The sequence below is a fragment of the Phacochoerus africanus genome, chromosome X, assembly GCF_016906955.1.
Source record: "Phacochoerus africanus isolate WHEZ1 chromosome X, ROS_Pafr_v1, whole genome shotgun sequence".
NCBI lineage: Eukaryota > Metazoa > Chordata > Mammalia > Artiodactyla > Suidae > Phacochoerus > Phacochoerus africanus.
Window position 1 is genome coordinate 23,179,182 of NC_062560.1, and position 18,872 is coordinate 23,198,053.

The following is an 18,872-nucleotide window of genomic DNA, read 5'->3' on the forward strand; positions in this document are numbered from 1 at the left end:
GGATTGTTCATAGCTGGTGTATAGGAATATAACTGATTTTCGTGTATTGATCCCATATCCTGCAGTTTTGTTCAACTCATTTATTCTGATAGTTTTGTGGATTCCTTAGGATTTTCTGTATACAGGATCCTGTCGTCTTTGAATAGAGATAGTTTTAATTCTTTGTTTTCAATCTGGATGCCTTTTTTTTTCTTTTTTCTTTTTTTTCTGATTGGCATATCAATCTTTATTATTATTATTATTATTATTTCTTTTTATTTCCCCAATACGTTTTTTTAACTGTACAGCATGGTGACCCAGTTACACATACATGTATGCATTCTTTTTTCTTACATTATATGCTCCATCATAAGTGACTAGACGTAGTTCCCAGTGCTACACAGCAGGATATTTCTTTTTCTTGCTTAACTGTCCTGGCTGGAGCCTTCAGTGCGGTGTGGATAGAAGCAACAAAAGTAGACTCTGTCGTCTTGTTCCTGTCATTGGGGGAAGGCTTCTGGTCTTTACCATTAAATATGTTAATTATGGGTTTTCCATGACTGGCCTTTATCAATACGAGGACATTCCCTTCTAGTCTTAGTTTGTTGGGTGTTTTTTTTTTTTTTTTAATCATGAAGGAGTATTGGATTTTGTCAATTACTTTTTTTTCCTGCATCTGTTGAGATGATTATATCATTTTTATCCTTTATTCTTTTAATATGGTATGTTATATTGATTTCTAACTAATTAATTAATTAATTTTTTTTTATGGCCACACCGGCAGCATATGGAAGTTCTTAGGCCAGGGATTGAATCCAAGCCCCAACTGTGGCAATACCAATCCTTTAATACATGGCAGCCCGTGCCTCTGTAGCATCCCAAGCCTCTGCAGTCAGATTCTTAATCCACTGTGCCATGGTGGGAACTCCTTATATTGATTTTTCTTTGTAGAACCAACCTTTGTTCCTGAGATAAATTCCATTTGGTCTTGGTGTATAACCCCTTTGGTTTTGGTATATAGTCCTTTTTATACATCGCTGGATTCTATTTGCTAGTATTTTGTTGAAGAGGTTTTTTTCCCTCTATTCATAGGGCTGTTGGTTTGTAGTTGTCTTCTTGTTATGTCTTTGTCTGTTTTTGGTATTAGGACAATACTGGCCTCAGAGAATGAGTTGGAAAGTGTTCACTCCTGTTGTGTTTCTTGGGAGAGTTCATGAGGCATTCATTTTAATTCTTGTTTGATTTTCAGCAGTGAAATTATCTGGTCTTAGACTTTTTGATTTCTAATTTAGTGTCTTGTTATAGGCCTCTTCAGATTTTCTCTTTCTCCTTGAGTCAATTTTGGTAGTTTCTGTCTTGCGAGAAATTTGTCCATTTCATCTAGATTATCAGATTTGTTGGCATAACATTGTTGATAGTTATTCCCTTTAAATCACTGTTATTTCTTTAAAGTTAGTAGTGGTATCTCTTCTTATTCCTAATTGTAATTTGAGTCATCTCTTTTTCTTTGTCAGCATAGCTAAAAGTTTGTAAATTTTATTCATCTTTTCAGAGAAACAGTTTTGATTTCCCTCTAGTGATTTTTTATTGTTTCATTTATTGCTGTGTTTATTCTTTTTTTCTGGTTTCTTTGGTTTAGTTTGCTCTTTTTCTGGTTTCTTAAGGTGGAAGTTTAGGTTATTGATTTGAGATCTTCTCTTTTAATATAGATATTTACAACTATAAATTTCCCTACAAAGCAGTGCTTTAGCTTTATCCCATAAGTTTTGAGATGTCACAGTTGAGTTTTTATAGTGAGTCCCCTTTCTCATCAGGCAATCGTTGATCTGACTTGTCTCCCCAAAGCTTCGTTTTGTCTGTTCTAGAACTTAATATAAATGTAGTGATAGCATATGTACTCTTTGGTATCTGGCTGTTTTGTTCAGTGTGATGTTTTTGAGATTCATCCATGTTGTTGCATTGACGGTAGTTCTTTTCTTTTTGTTGAGAAGTATTTCACACTTTATGTCATCTCCTGAGATGGGCATTTGGATTTCAGTTATGGTCTGTTGTCAGTTTAGGTCTATTATTAATAAAGTAGCTGTGAACATTCTTCAGATCTTTTTGTGGACGTGTGCTTTCATTTCAGTTGGGGGGAGAATATACCTAAGGAATGAATTTGCTGGCTTGTATGGGCAGTGTATGTTTAACTTGATGAGAATCTGTCAAATTTGTTTTCCTGAGTAGTTGTACCTTTTTACACTCTCGCTAGCTATATAGGCGAGTTTTCTCATCTCCAAGACTTGCTATTTTCAGGCTTTTAAATTTTGACCATGAAAGCATTTCTTAGCAATTCTACCCACTGAACATCCTCTTCAAAAGAATCTTTTTGAATTATGTCACATGGATTTTAATCTAACCAAGGATCATTCGGTCAACAATTTTATGTAGGGCTTAATAACATAATACGTGGTTCTTCATATATAAACCTATATACAGCCCACTGTTAGTAGGAATTTGATTAGATTTGGTTCTCTAGCAGTAAAAGATGTAAACTGACATTACCTCTGTGTGGTTTTTTTTTCTCTGCTTTTTTGTAATGCGGCAGAGGATGTCTTATTTGCTCTCTAGCTGCTGAGTTTACCTGTCTTTTAGTTCCAAAGACAGTCTTGGGGCTGTTTTTCAGTCCCAGTTCCATATATCCACGAGGGAGGATCTTAGAGCCTTGCCTAGGTTGGTGAACATGCCTGTCTCTCAGCTGTGAGCACAGGTGTGCGTTCATATAGTACAAATATGGCTGCTAAGGATGGGCCTTTGTGTGGGACTAGAGGGTAATTTTACAGGGAGCGTACTGGGAAGACATCTCGAAAAGGTAGTAACTGCCTTTGATTAGTAATAGTCTTTGGGCTCTGTCCTGCTATTGTGTCAGCATTATGATAATTGCCATTATCCAGCTCCTCCCTCCCCCCCCCCCCCCCCCCCCCGCTGCCATTTTGTTTATTTGAGCTATCCAGTTTGGATTCTGGATAAAAATCCATTTCAGAGTTGAAAGGGACTTTCAGAGTCATCTAAGAAATGCTGTGCATGTTGCAGTTTATAGGTTCCATGTCGTTTTCCTGCCAGTAGCTCATTCCTGTTGGTCTTCAGAATAGCTAGTGCCACACAGCTAGTGTTGGTAGGGCCAGGCGTGGATTGTAAATTTCCTGACTTCAGATCCTTTCAGTTTACTTTTTATCTGACCTCCATAGTTGTTGTAAATAAATCGGAATTTGTACCAAAATCTCTATTAGCTTTGCTATCATCCTCTGCTATATTGGAAAACAATTGGTCCCTGTTAACTGTCATGAAATTGTTCATTTGAAGTTATTGATCTTTATAAAATCAGATATTTTGTAAAGACTGGGTTATCAAATAGCATTGACTTGACATACTTTAAGCCAAGAGATTTATTTTTAATTTTGAACCTTCGAAAGGGATAATGTGCCTGGCTTGTCCTTGCAGCCTGTTAATAGAATTAATGGAGGCTTGAGAAAAGTGGTCTAATGCTTTTCCTGCTTTTGCCTGCTGTAAATTTTAACATAAGACTGCTGGTTACTCTCTTAAAGTATTGCTATTCTTCTACCGATTACAAAACAGTTTATTGATAAAAGGTACTATATAAATACTGAGGACTATAAATGTATTAATTTTTAGAAACAGCATATGGCCTATTTCAGCATGGGCTTCAAATTCCTAAAAGAAATATGCCGATTTGGTATTTAGATATTTTATTTTTCAACCTAAAACATTTACAATAATTGCTATGATACCCCATAGTTCAAAAATATTTTATAGCATTATGTGTGGTAGTGTACCTGGCTTAAAACAATAGTTTAGCTGCTGTTTCTTTCTTTTTTTTTTGTTTTTTGTTTTTTGTTTTTAATCTTAGAGGTCTCTCTTGTATTTTTATTTTAAAAAACAATTTTCCCGAACATGTTGCTCCCCAATCTGATTGAAGGGAGGAAAGGAGCATGTGTGAAAATTCGTTTGTTTTAATGCTACCTATGTTTGTCAGTACCTAGAGAGGTGGGTGGTACTGAGAATGATGGGCTGATAGAACTGGATGAAGAGAGGGTAGTGTTTTGTTCTGCAACCCTCTCAGCTCTTCTACCACCCATGCATTCTTGACCATTACTTAGATGAGAAAGTAGCCTTTCAGGATGTGATCATGGGGTTCAGCTAGGAATTCATTTCATGAATGTGTGATTTGCCTGAAATTTTTGTCATTGTTCATCAGGATGGAGAACAAGAACAGATCCCCGAGCTGCCAGATCCAGGCTTAGAAATGGGCATTTTGCCCCGAGAGATCCGGAAACTGGTAGAGCGGAGGAGACAAGTGAAACAGCTCATGAAACAGCCAGATTTAAATCCAGACCTTGTTCTTCAGGTATATCTTTCCACTAAGCCATATCTGAGTGACAGTCTCACCTTTTACAATTTGATTTTCTTTCTTGTTTGTTTTGTTTGGTTTGGTCTTTTTATCTTTTCCAGAGCCGTACCCTCGGCATATGGAAGTTCCCAGGCTAGGGGTCTAATTGGAGCTGTAGCCACCAGCCTATTCCAGAGCCACAGCAACGCGGGATCCGAGCCTCGTCTGCGACCTACACCACAGCTCACGGCAATGCTGGATCCTTAACCCACTGAGTGAGGCCAGGGATCGAACCCACAACCTCATGGTTCCTAGTTGGATTCATTAACCACTGAGCCATGATGGGAACTCCTAAAATTTGATTTTCTAGGAGTGATTTAAACCTGATGCTGTGGGCAAAAGCATGTGCTTATTTTAAGTTTGTGGGTAAAAAAACAGTTCAGAAGCCCTAGAATGCCTCAAAATGCAAGACATCTCTGTCTGCACAGCCATTTCTGATCAAGATCCTTCTGACTTCTTGGAGCTTTGGTGTCTGTGTTTACTTGCTTCTAGGAGGTCAGAGAATCAGGGATCTGGAGGATGGGTTGACTGTGTTAAGAATTCTTTTTTCCAGGGATATTGAAGGTGTCCCCTTCTTATTGGTGAGCTAGAAAATACCTAATGTAATGCTTAAGCATCTGCAAATATTGTTTGTCTTTTGTCTTTGTGTGGCCTGCAGTATGACATTCGACAGAAGGCTTTGAAGCTCACGGCAAACAGTATGTATGGCTGCCTGGGATTTTCCTACAGCAGATTTTACGCCAAACCACTGGCTGCTTTGGTGACATACAAAGGAAGAGAGGTAAATGGTGTAACATTCCCATTGCTAAAAATGGGAGTATTTTTTAACTATATACTATGGGATGGGAGAACCAAAGAGTTTCTTACCTAGTTATACAGCTTCAAATACTCCTTAGGACAAATTTGAGACAGATAGGCTTTTAAGTAAGGATTCATTCATATATTTGTGTGTGTGTGTGTGTGTGTGTGTATTTATTTATTGAGCATCTTGTTATGTGCTAAGGATTGTTCTAGCCACTGGGGATAGAGTGTCAGACATGACAGGAAAAGTCCTTGTCAAGAGGCTCACATTCTCTCTAGGACAGGGAATGCGAGGGGCATTGGGTTGGGAGACGGTCATTTGGGAAAGCAGACTGTAAATAAGTGAATAAACCAAAAAATAAGAGAATATGACAAGTAAATGCTCTGTAGCTGCTGAAAACTGGGTGATAGGCTGAAGACTGAAGATGGCTGGCTAGTTTAGATTGGTCAGAGAAGGCTTCTTTAGGAGGTAACATGAATGAGTGAGACCTAAGTGACATAAAGGAGCTAGTTTTTTTTGCTGATGGATTAGGTTGGAGTGTGAGGGAAAGGAAGAAATCAAAGAGGATGCCTCCATTTCTAGTGGAACCATTAATTAAGATGGAGACATCGGAGGGAGAAGGATTAAGAGTTCTATCTTGAAATTGTTACCTTTGAGATTTATAATGGATCTGTAGGCAGCTAGATGTGTAAGTTCCTGGGTGTTGCAGGAATATATCAGGACTGGAGTTATGGATTGAGAGTAATTGATTTTAGAAAGATAGGCACTAAAATCTTCATCTGCTTTAGCATCACATTTATGGATCTTCCTTAATTTGTAAAAGAGTAGTTATGTTAAATATTAAATTCCATTTGACTCCAGTAAAGGATTGATTTCTCTCAGTGGATTTAAAAGGAGCTAGTGGTTATGGGCAGAATGCTCATGCTAGGGCCCTGGATTCAGAATACTCTAGAATAGAGGTCAGCAAACTACAGTCCATGGGCCTGCTCCAGCCTGCCCTCTGTTTTTATGAATAAAGTTTTATTGGCCCACAGCCACACTCATTCATTGAAGTATAGTCTTTTTTATAGAGCTGCTTTTGTACTACAACGGCAGGATTGAGCAGTCAAGATGGAGACTTGCATGAACTGCAAAGCCGAAAATATTTACTGTCTGGTTCTTCTCAGAAAAAAAAACCTGGCTAACCCCTGCCAGGACTGTCTACTAGCAGTTTGAGAGGATGAAAACGTCCATCAGCAGTATTCAGTGCAGTTGCCACAAGCCACAGGTGGCTAGTGAGCATTTGATAGCCAACTAGTGTCAGCCAGCTGAGGAAGTGGATTTTATTTATTTATTTTTGGTCGTTTTAGGGCCCACCCATGGCATATGGAAGTTTCCAGGCTAGGGGTCGAGTCAGAGCTACAGCTGCTGGCCTCTGCCATAGCCACAGCAATGCCAGATCCTAGCAGTGTTTTCGACCTATACCACAGCTCACGGCAAACACCAGATTCTTAACGCACTGAGCAAGGCCAGGGATGGAACCTGCTTCCTCGTGGATGCTAGTCAGATTCATTTCCTCTGAGCCATGAGGGGAACTCCGAGGATGTGGATATTGAGTCATAATTAAAATAGATTTGGCCTTAGTTATCAACTTATGGCTGGTGGCCACTGTACTGGACATAAGACACACTGTTCGGAGCCGCTGTTCTGCTGGGAGCCTGATCTCAGGCTTGGCTGAGGGCAGAGTGGGGAAGGGCAGAAAATGGATCAGACACCAGCTTTATATGAGAAGCTTTCAGATGTGTTATTTCATTAAAAGCCCACAAGAATCAGTCGATAAAGGTAATAGTATTCCCATTTTGCAAATGAGGAAGCTGATAAACTCAGAAGTGAAGGGTAACAAGTGCCTTTTTTGATTAGAAATCCAGATCTCCCTGATTGTTAGGCTGTGGCTACCTGAGTGGTGTCGGTTCCATCTCTGGATGTCTCTCCGGACTGTTTCTGCTTTATATTTTACCTCTTATCCATGGAAGAAGATCTTTTTTGATACTCATCTCCAGACAGAGGCCTTTTTTTACTTGAGAAGATAATAGGTGTTTTAGGGGCTCATTGAAATGAGGGAAGGATGTTTTCAGTTTCTTCGGCTAAGTTTACTTTAAAATTATTTAAATTTTATTTCTGTGTATGTATCCAGTGGCTTCTGATAGAATACCATCTTATTTTTGTATTAGGAAATGCACTCACTATGCCCCAACTGGGTGATAATACATGGGTTGACTATTGAGATTGGATCAAGGTTACTCTTAAGTTTCTCACGAGAGGCAATAGTTGACAATTTACTCCCTTGGAGAGTGCCTCTTGCTGTTGGGAAATCCCTGTTGTTACATTTTCTGCATTGGCTCAGAAACCCACAAGCTTAAAAGGGCACTGTTGATAATGATAAGCCCCAAATTTGTCCAATGATCTCCCCCACTCCCCTAATCCATTGTACTGTAAGGGCAATATTTTCGTTTAGCTGGATTTTTAATAGGGAGTTTAAACTCACTTTTGATTTTTCTGTTACATAAAATCTAACAATAACAAATCTTAAAAAATAAACTATTTTTAAAAAACCCTACTCTCCCCACTCGAAAATGAGGCATTTCAGACAAATCTAGAAATAATCATATGTGATTTAAATTCTTGGCTTCTACTTTTCCCTTGTCTCTTACCCCTTTGCTCCTTCCCACAAATAAGAAATACAACAACTGCGGGAAATGGGCCTTTAAAGTAATGTGAGGTTAATGAGAAGTAATAATTATACAGTTGCTTCCTGGAAATCTTATTCTAGAAGAGGATTCGAAGCTACGTACAGAAATTATTTCCTATAATAAAAATGATTGTAACGTATTGGTGATAATTATTATTAGCACTGGCGGATGGAAATATTTTATGTGATAATCTCTCTTTGGGTTTACTAGTATTTTCCATATGTACTATTGGGTCTTTGTGAATTCAAGCATCTCTTGATTATTAAAGAAGTAGGAGGATCAAAGGGTATAAAATGAGAGTCAGTTTGCTGAGGTTTTTGAAATATCTTTGTAACTTATCAAACTTGATTTTTTTTGCATTAAGATAGAGTAGACAAAGTAATAGAGTAACCTGAAAATCCTAGAAGTTGTTTGCTTTTAAAGTCCTTGTAGGATAAATTAGATTAAGGTTCAAGTGGAAATTTAATGAGAAGGAAAGCTGGTATCATGTTATCTCAAAAGATTATAAAATTTTGCATTTGAATATGGATTAATGCACAGTCTGGGGAGGCCTTAAGCCCCCATCCCTTTTTATTTTTAAGTCTATTTTGTGTGCACTCAGTTTGCTGGAATCATGCAGGTTTGGCTCTGGTGACCTAATAATTTCTGTAATCAAATGTATTATGGCTGCTAGAGTACTCAGAGTAATTACTAATTGTACTTTTAAAAACAGGTTTATAATAAAAATGCTAATAGTTGTGTCAAATGGACATCAATATTGTCTTTTCCCAGGTGTGATCTTTCACACTTAAAGTCTTCTATGATTTTTAATTGCTCGGTGGTAGAGGAATTAGTTAATGGTTAAGGAATTGTATGAGGGACCTCATAGTGTGCAAGTTGTTTAAAAATAATGAACTCAGCGTTTCCAGAGAAGTAATGTGAAAACTTAGTTGACAGATAATCAAAAGTGAATCTATATAAATACCATCTATAGCTGTGTTTGTTCTCAGTGTATGTGTAGAGAGACTTAAAAAAGACACTGAGTGAGTTGCTAAGTGGACATATATTTTAAACTACAGAGAAAACGGACTAGTAGTAGTCAAGTGACTGGTGTGGTAATAGAAGTGATTGTTCACTAGATGGCGATAGATACCCTGAGATCATTAATCAATTAAGGGTTTTATTCTGTGAACAATAAGTGAAGGCCATTTAGTGACAAAGATCTGTCCAAATTTTTGACATTTATTAATTTGGAAACTATTAAAGAAAGGACCAAAGGATTGTAATAGTATAATCTATTTAGTGTTTGAAATAATGATGGTTTTTGAATAATAAATTTTATTGATGAGAACAATCATTTAATGTATCATAGCAAGCTAATTTTTCTATCAAATAGCTAAATTCACACTTCTGGCCATGGGGCTAGAATACATGGCTCCCTCAGTCACAGTATCAGGCTAATCTAAAGAGAACTGAAATGATTTTGGTATGTAATTTTGCCTCTTTTAATTTGTTGGTTTTTTCCTTTTTTGAGGGATTTTAAACTTACTTGATATTTACAAGCGTACTCATTGCATAATCCTTAGTGGAATGGTAATATTTGTCTTTTTGGAATAATTAATACTTACCGACCTTGGTATTGTTTTAGTTCTGTACTCTGTTATTTCTGTGCCCTTGGGAAAATGATTTTTGGTCTGGATTTCTGATTGCATTTTCAAGTGAATGTATGTTCTAATGTTTGGGTGTAGAGCCCATGCATTTTCTTTTTCTCACCCAGTAGGCTGAAATGAGTCTTTGCCAGCCTGCTTGCCAACCAGTTGTAGACTGCCTAGGTTTCACTTGTGTTTGGAGCTGAAATTTGTGCATTTAGAAAATGTATCCAAATCGTTGCATGAAAACACTGCAGTCTGGGCAAGCCTTCTTGGGAGTCTCTTAGCAATGTGCTAGCATCTGTCAGGAGCCCTTCAGAATGGCCCTGGGATGGAGGGCTCTGTTGATGGCAGTGGCCAAAGAGAATGAGCGAGTATGCAGAATCTTATAATTAAATGCTAAAGGAAACTTTCAGCTTTATCTGGAAATGAGCACACATTTCACTTTTCCAGTCTTTCCTCTTAAAAAGGCCTTGTTTTAAAAAAAAATCAAGCGCAATAAAATAGTATAGAGACAACTACTCTATACTATTTCCTACCTCTCTCATTTCTTTCTCTTCTTTGGAGGTAACTACTTTCCCACGTTTGATCTTGTCCTTTTTTTGTGCAGGGTTTTTTGCTTTTATAACAAGTAAGTGTACCTATACATGTGGTACCTTAAAAGTTTTTTTTTTTTTTTTTACCATTTATGTGTCAAGCAATGCATATTTTTTGCAGTTTGTTCCATTCTTCCTCAAAAGTAGGGGGAAATCCCTACTCTTTATACTGCTGTTTTTATTTTTTTGGCTACATGTGAAAGTTCCTGGTCCAGGGATTGAAGCTGCATGACAGCAGTGCTCCAGGATACAGCAGTGGCAATGCCAGATCCTTAACTCACTGCACCACAGGGAACTCCTATACCACTTTTTAAGTATATCCATGTTGGTACATTTTTAGACGTGATTTATTCATGTTACCAATTGTATAATATTTCAGTGAGTAAATATAGCAGAAGATATTTTTTATTCTCCCATTGTCCATGTTTTTAAGTTTCCTAATTTTTACTTGTTTTAGTTTTTTGCTATTGCAGATAGTGCTACAGTAGACAGTGGCACATGTGTGAGAGTTTCTCTAGCATATTTCTGGGAGTAGAATTTGCACATCCACAAGCAATATGTGACATTTTATAGATAGGTGCAATCATTTAATTTATTAGAGCAAGCTAATTCTTTCAAATAGCTAAATTCGTATTTATGGCCATAGGACTATTATACTTGACTTCCTTAGTCACAGAATCAGAGGTTAATTTAAAAACAGAGAGGTGGAAGTTCCCGTTGTGGCTCAGTGGTAACGAGCCTAACTAGTATCCATGAAGGTGCAGGTTTAATCCCTGGCCTCGCTCAGTGGGTTAAGGATCCGGCGTTGCCATGAGCTGTGGTGTAGGTCACAGATGCAGCTCGGATCCTGTGTTGCTATGGCTCTGGTGTAGGCTGGCAGCTGTAGCTCCGATTCGACCCCTAGCCTGGGAACTTCCATATGCCACGGGTGTGGCCCTAAAAAAACCAAAAACAAAACCAGAGAGGTGATACAGAGAGATTCTGTTTATACTTGTCCCAGTTTCTCTTTGTGGTAATGTTTTGCAAACTCTAATATATCATCACAACCAGGATATTAACATTAACACAACCCACTGGTCTTACTGTGATGTTCCCAGTTTTCCTTGTACTCAGTTGTTTATGTTTAGTTCTATGCAATTTTATCTCATGGAGGTTTTCCTGTATCTGTCATCACAGCCAAAATATTGAACAAGGATTCCTCCTATGGCCCTTTCATAACCCACTTTTTGGCTCTTTACACCTCTCACCCTCAGCCTTAACCCTTGGCAACCACTAGTCTACATTTCTAAAATTTTATCATTTCAAAAATGTTATATAATGGAACCATATTTGATGTAACCTTTAGAATGGGCTTTTTTTGCTCAGCATAATTCTCTGAGGGTCTATCCAAGTTGTTGCAAGTATCAGTGGTTGATTTTTTTGTTGTTGTTAAGTAGTGTCACTTGGTAAGGATGTACCGCAGTTTGAGTAGCTGTTCATCTGTTGAAGGATGTCGAGGCTGTTTTAACTTGTTGGCTCTTACAAATAAAGATGCAATGAAAATTCAAATACCAAAAAAACAGTGGGGAATAATTTTGATATACAATCTTGCTTCCTTAAATTTGTTGTTTATTTTTCTGTCGAGGGGTTTTAGACTTACTATATACTTGTAAACATACTTGTTGCATAATCCTTAGTGCGCCACATCTTTTCTAGCACTTGATATTATCAAAATTTAAAAACTTTTGCCAGTCTGATGAGTGTGAAATGGTATCTCATTGTGATTTTAATTTGCAGTTCCCCAAGTATGAGTTAAGGTGAGCATCCTTTCTTTCATGAATTTTACCTCTTCAGTTTTCTTTTTTTTTTTTTTTCAGTGTGATTTGTACATACATTTCCTATGCATGTATATGTCCTATTTTGCTGGGTTGCATAGTATTTCTTCTGAGGTGTTCAAAGGCGAATTGTTTTTTGTTCGTTTTTGTTGCAAATATATTTAGTCTGTGGTTTATCCTTTAACTTTATTTGTGGTCTTTTCTAGTGCAAAATTTTTAAAATTTAATGTCAAATATTTTTTCTTCCCTGTATACTGTGGTTTTTTTCCTTAAGAAATCTTCCTCTCCATTGACATAGATATTCTCTCTTTCTCCTAAAAGTTGCACACTTTTGTTTTTCTTATGTAGGTTTTAAATCCTTCTGGAAATTATTTTATTTTTAATTTTTTTGCTTTTGAGGGCCGCACTCGTGGCATATGGAGGTTCCCAGGCTAGGGGTCAAATTGGAGCTGCAGCCGCCAGCCTACACCACAGCCATGCAACTCGGGATCCGAGCCGTGTCTGCGTGTGTGCAACCTACACCACGGCTCACAGCAACGCCGGATCCTTAACCTACTGAGCGAGGCCAGGGATTGAACCCGCAACGTCATGGTTTCTAGTCGGATTCACTTCCGCTACGCCACAACAGCAACTCCTGGAAATTATTTTTGAGGATTGTATAACTTAGGGACCTAACCATATCTGTCTCTTTGCTTCCTGTAGAGTTCTTGAACCTATTCTGTTTCAGAGGTAACACCCTATAACCCATGGGCTAATTAACTCCTGTCTGCTGCCTATTTTGTATAAATGAAGTTTTATTGGGATGCAACCGTAACCACTTGTTTACAGCTGCAGTTGTGCTCCAGCAGAATTGGCTAGTGGCCAGAGAGACTGAATGACCTACATAGCCTAAAATACTTACTTTCTGGCCCTTTATAGAAAAAGTTTGTAGACCTCTGGTTTAAAAGAGGGTCACGTATAGTACAAGAGTCACTCTCATTTCTAACGGCATCAGTTGTAGTAGGTGAAAGTAGAGGAAAGCACACTAAAGGTAGTAAGAAGGAAGGAAGATGACCTTTGGATACCTAAAAAACAGAGATTTTGACGTTTTATCTGTTTAGGTTGCCATATGAGAACTTGTCATAGATGCAAAAGGAATGTCTGTGACTCCTCTCAAGTTGTATGTGACGTTTTATGTGTCTGTGCATTATGTGTGCTTTTGTGGAGGAAGAGTGCATAGCGTTTAAGAGATTCTCAAAGGGCAGATGCAAAACTGCTAAAGAACTGTTGGTTCTTAAATTTCATTTCTGCCCTCTTCTGTAGGTTGAGGGGACACTTTAGTCTTAAAAACGTATGTTTTTGTCACCTAAAACATGGCAGTATGAAGGGTTTTCTTGCCAGATCAGACCCATGGAAACTGTGTGGGCGGTAGGAGGGAAGAGTTCTAATTTTGTCTCCAGAATTTTAATAGCCACCATTAAGACTACTTTTAACTTCTGCTGACCTACTGACATTTTGATTTTTTTTTAACGCAAGAAGATAATTTCTTCTAAGGCTGAAATGAAGGTGTAATATATTTTGACAGAATGTGTTGTACATTAATAAAAAATATTCTTTTTCAGTGATTACAGATTAATTACCACTTTTGGAGTTGTTTACATTATAAAATTCTAAGCTAGAGAAACTTTTAATTCCCTTTTCATTATATTTCAGGGATGTTTGGGTTCTAGATTCTTTGCAGTTCTGCGTACTATTCAGCCTTATTAATTCACATCTACTAATTCAGAATTGTTGGTATTTTAGATGGAATGAGTTGAAATTCTTCATGGTACAAATTAATAGTTATTTTAGAGTCTAGGTTCTTTTTATATACCTTTAACTTCTATATAAACACCTATCTTCAGTCAGGTAAGTGGCATCTTAAATTGCTGATTATTTATACGGATGAACTTCTGCTAATTAACATCTATTATTTGCTTATCTTTTTTGTCTGTATCCTTTGTGAAATTGGTGAAGGTAATGTTGGTTAATATAAAACTAAGAAGAGGAAGTCCTAATTTGGAATTACCATTTGGAATCCCAGTCCAAATTATGATAAATTAGATATTCATTAATTTGAGACAAATGCATTGACCACATTTCAAGTTTATGGAATAATTTATGCTGTATGAGCACACTATTGCATTTAGAGAGACAAGTAAGTGAGTTACATTTAGGCCTGGTTTGAATTTATATACTTGGAAACATAATATTTCTTTCAAAATAGTTAAAACTTTAGACTTTTAAAAATAAATTCAGGGAGTTCCTGTTGTGGCTCAGCAGGTTAAGGACCTGACTTTGTCCCTCTGAGGATGCCGGTTTGATCCCTGGCCTTGCTCAGTGGGTTAAGGAACTGGTGTTGCCAATGAGCTGTGGTGTAGATTGCAGATGTGTCTCGGATCTGATGTTGCTGTGGCTGTGGTGTAAGCCTCAGCTGCAGATCTGATTTGACCCGTAGCCTGGAGACTTCCATATGCTGCTGGTGCAGGCCTAAAAAATTGTTTTTTTCAGAACAGCCTTATCCTTCTCTCTTAATGGTTGGAAACTATCACCTCCAAGGTTTGTGGGCATCCGCCCCTGTGTGCCCTTTGGGTTTTGAACTTTGCAAGGTATGGGTTTAGGAGGACACAGGCGGTCGGTGTTAGAAGTGGCTGGGAAGAGGGAGCCCAGGTCAGGTCCTGCCTGTGAAGTGGGCTGTGTCTGTGAGCAAATCTTTGTCAAGAAGGAGGGCCCCGCAACCCTCTTCCTCACTCATTTTACCACCAGGTGTCAGCGGCAGTGACAGGTGGCCGTGGCGCTGTGGAGGTTGGCCTCCCCCATCCTCAGAATCTTTTCAGTACTAACCTTAAAAGTGCCAGTGTTCATTTCATTAAGGAAGATGGCATTTTCTTATTTCCAGTCTAAATTAGGGCCTTTAAAAGACCCACACGTGGGATGTTTTACTACTAGATTTTGGAATGGGTTTGTAAAAATTAGTATGAGTACTTAAGATTTTTCTCTTACATGATGAAAAAGGAAAAGAAAAGAAAAAGAAAAGCCTACAACCTCAAATTGCTTCTGTATTCTTTGATCTCCACTTGGGTTCTGTTTCTCTGGGATCACTGTGTATTCATTTTGGTCTTCTCCCTAGAGGCTAGCCCGGTGTCCCACAGAGTCGCTGCTAGTTTGCTGTGACCGAGATCACTGGCCTGGTAGAGGGTGGATGGGTAGATGTGGAGGAGTGGCGTTTTTTAAATATAGGATCTTGATATTTAAGCCTGTTTAGCGTTTATAAGAATGGCCTGGATACTCAGAACAAGAGAAAGGCTACTTTATTCATTTTCAACTGGGCCATTCTCATTTGAGAAGGCAGGGTCGGTATTTTTGCTTTGACATTTAATTACTGGAACCACTGGGAGTGTGGCCGAGGATGAGGAGATAAATACTGTCAGACTAACCTTGTGTCAGCGCCACCGATCTCTGCTCAGACAGATCGAGTTTCATTACTCTGACTCGAATCGCAGAAACTCAGTCCTGGAAATCTCTTCCTTTCTTCCCCACCCCTCACCAGAAGGAGTGACTTTTTGTTAACCCAAACTCATTCTTCTTTCTACATATGTGAACATTTTCTGTAAACCTGTTTTGGTCTACGTTTCTTTTTCACAGGCCGCGTGTTATTTGACAGGTGTTCTCCAGCTCCTTGCTTTGGCAGTGAACCAAGATGACAGAGCAGTAATGATTTCGAAAGTGCCATTCCCTCCTTGTTAAGACACAAAAAGAGAAGTGTGAAGTTATTAACCACTGTTCACCAGTGGCATAGAAATTGGCCTAAGGTTTAATTGTCTGATTCCACAGTCGGTCTGCCTAGGTAATTTCCTGGAGAATGCTACTCTTAAGGAAAAGGAGAAATACCCTATAACTTTACTCCCCCCCCCCCCCGCCACATCCATTTTTCCCCCTCTTTTCACAAATTGCAGATACAGATGGGTTGGAGAGAAAGGATCACCGCAAACCAAAACATTGATCTTTTTCTCCAGCTTGTCCTTTCCTCCTCTGCCCAGGTAGTAGGCTTATCGACGACGCAGTTGCACTTGGCACCCTTGCAGGTTTCCCCATCCCCGGAATGGACCAGTGGCCCCCACATTCGAATCTGAAGGCATCCGTGATGTCACCGCCCCATCCATCTCATGGCTTCGTCTGTGCCGGTACACTTGTCGCTAATTGGAAGAGCCTGCTTTCGGCAGCCCGTGCCGTCTGGTGGCTTGTGTGTCCTCTTTGTAACAGTACAGTCAGGCCCTTCAGAGACATACCCAACTCGAATTTAAAAACAAAACAAGCTGGTTGGGTTTATTGTGGCTCAGGACTGGTTAACTGAGGGCAGACTAATAGAATTAGTGCCGTCTGTTTGCATTTCATCATTTTAGTAGGCAGCATGAGCCTGTGCCAATTTGCTGTATCGTAAATATGGTGTGAAATTACAGTGAGGCTAGTTTGGTAAGTCGTGGGAGTTTTGGAAGGCAGGGAGAAGGGCGGCTTTATGTATGTGTGTATGTATTAAGAAGCTGTTTGATTTTAAGCCAGAGATTCCTGAGCCCTGTAGTCACCGTTTTAGAGATTTCGTACCTACTTTGAAATTTAGTGCCAGTGTCGGGTTGTACAGCTGTCCTCGTTTCCTTTTTATTATTATTTTTTTTGTGGATGAGTTCACTGGTGTCCCTTTTAAATGTATTAGTGTCTCAGAATTTAAAATTTTTCTTCTTTGAAAGCACCCCCCCCCCTTTAAAAGCAGAATGACATGGAATGTAACTGAAGTGATTGCTTGCATTTGTAAAAGAACAGAGATTGAGTTGTTTCCAGAAATGATGTATGTGTGGTGTTTGGAATTACTAATTGTTTTTTTCGGGTTTGGGTTTAGTTTTTTACTACCTATTTTCATTGGCTTTGTTGTTTGACATTTAACAGAAGATTTGCTTCTTTGAGGCTAGTGATGAGGTTTGGTTGGTTGGTTGGTTGTTTGTTTTTGCCTTAGGGCTGAGAGTTGAGTGGAGATGGGAGTGGAGCAAAGATACTTGGTTTCTGTCATAATTTGGAGTGTCAGACATTTGGCAGTACTTGTTTCAGGGGCTTTTCGCCCCTGCTGACTTAACCACAGACTATGTGTTCAGCCTTGTGCAGGCGGGTGGTGTGTCTTCCGCAGGCGGGGAGGAGGAGGCTTGACGAGGGGGCGCTGGGGGAGAGGAGTAAGCTCACGGGCTATTAATAACCTGCATTGTTCTTCAGGCCACGTGTAACATTGCTGTGCACCGGCCAGCAGGGTAGGGCGTGTGTTCTATTCAAGTTGGACTGCGTGGCATGATGTGGTGGACAGCTGATCCTTGCATCCCACGAAAAATCCGGATATTTCTTCTTTAACAGTATCCTGATGGGGCAGAAGAAAACTTGTTTTCAAAAGATTGGCTTAGAGCGAGTGAAATATATTTAATTCAATTACTGACTCTTGCCTCATAGCCAGAAATTCTTCAAGTAATATTTGCTGAGTGTGTACCATGGAGGGAAGCGGAGACAAATGACATTGCTTGTGACCCACAGGCTTGAGACGAAAGCCTTGGGTAGTGATTCCAGTAAAAGTAGCGCTGGAGCTTGGGAGGCCAGACTCCTGATTCCTTAGCAGTAAACAAGAGAAAGGGTCTGCTGTGGGTGCTCGCAGCACGCACGACAACCTGCCTATGTGCTGGAGGAAGCAGGGGGGCCGCGCTCACCCACCGTGTGTTTTGCTTTGTTCACCTTTGAGAAGTCCGTTCCCCTGAGCTCTGTGACTGACCTGTCAGAGGGTGCTAGGTGACGAGGGCTACTGCCGCGAGTCCGGGTCCAGCGCACCTTAACATAGGAGAGCCCATATACTGCACTTTCTCATAACAACTCAGAGGAAGGCGCCAGGCCCCTGCTGGGTGTTGGGCCTGGTGCTGGCGTGTTGGGGATACTGCGGTAAATTTAAGTGTTAAACAGCCTTGTCCTCGTGGGGTTTACATTCTGGTAGGTGAGAGCCGTTAAGCAGATTGTCAAATCAATAATCCTGCTGATCCAAGAGAAAATGAGTGCTAAGCAAAGAAACGGGAATTTTTTTTTTTTTTTAAAGCCTCACCCGTAGCATATGGAGGTTCCCAGGTTACGGGTCTAATCAGAGCTACAGCTGCCAGCCTACCCCACAGCCACAGCAATGCCAGATCTGAGCCATGTCTGCAACCTACACCACAGCTCATGGCAATGCTGGATCTTTAACCCACTGAGCAAGGCCAGGGATCGAACCTGCAACCTCATGCTTCCTAGTTGGATTCATTTCCGCTGCACCACAGTGGGAACTCGAGGAACGGGAATTTCTGAGTGCTGAAAACAAAGCACTCAGAGCACCTAGACTGAAGAATCAGGTTTCCCAAGCATGCAACACTTGAGCTGAGATGGAAAAGTGGGTGTCGGAATTACCTAGTTAAAGGGTTACAGGGATCAGCCTTCCAGGGTGAAGAGTGACATGTGCAGAGGTCCTGTGGTGGGTGGAAGCGTTACGTGGTCAAGGAGCTGAGGGGGGGCTGCCGTAGCTTGGGTGTAGAAAGGACAAGGGGCGTGATGGGAGGTGATGGGGTCACACCTTGCTGGCCATGTTGAGCAAGGGGTGGACATTAGCCGGTCCTTTGTGGGGTGGAGGCATTAGCTTCCATTTTTGTTGTGAGATGATCCCTCTGGCTGAGTGAATTGGAAGGGTCAGAGTAGATGAGGGAAGCCAGCTGGTAGGCTCTTAATAAGGCTTTTCAGGCAGGCGATGGTGGTCGCTTGGCTGGTGTGATGGCAGTTGGACGTGGGAGAGATGTAAGAGGAAAACCAGTAA

General features: G+C 39.8%; 1 protein-coding gene across 1 annotated transcript in view; it reads left to right on the forward strand.

Annotated features, from left to right (window-relative positions):
- The window catches only part of POLA1 (DNA polymerase alpha 1, catalytic subunit), a 307,921-nt gene that overhangs the window by 56,902 nt on the left and 232,147 nt on the right, over positions 1–18,872 (forward strand). The window contains exons 25-26 of the mRNA XM_047764123.1: positions 4,235–4,384; positions 5,085–5,207. Of these exons, the coding sequence (XP_047620079.1) occupies positions 4,235–4,384; positions 5,085–5,207 (273 nt within the window). The remainder of the gene's footprint in view (positions 1–4,234; positions 4,385–5,084; positions 5,208–18,872) is intronic.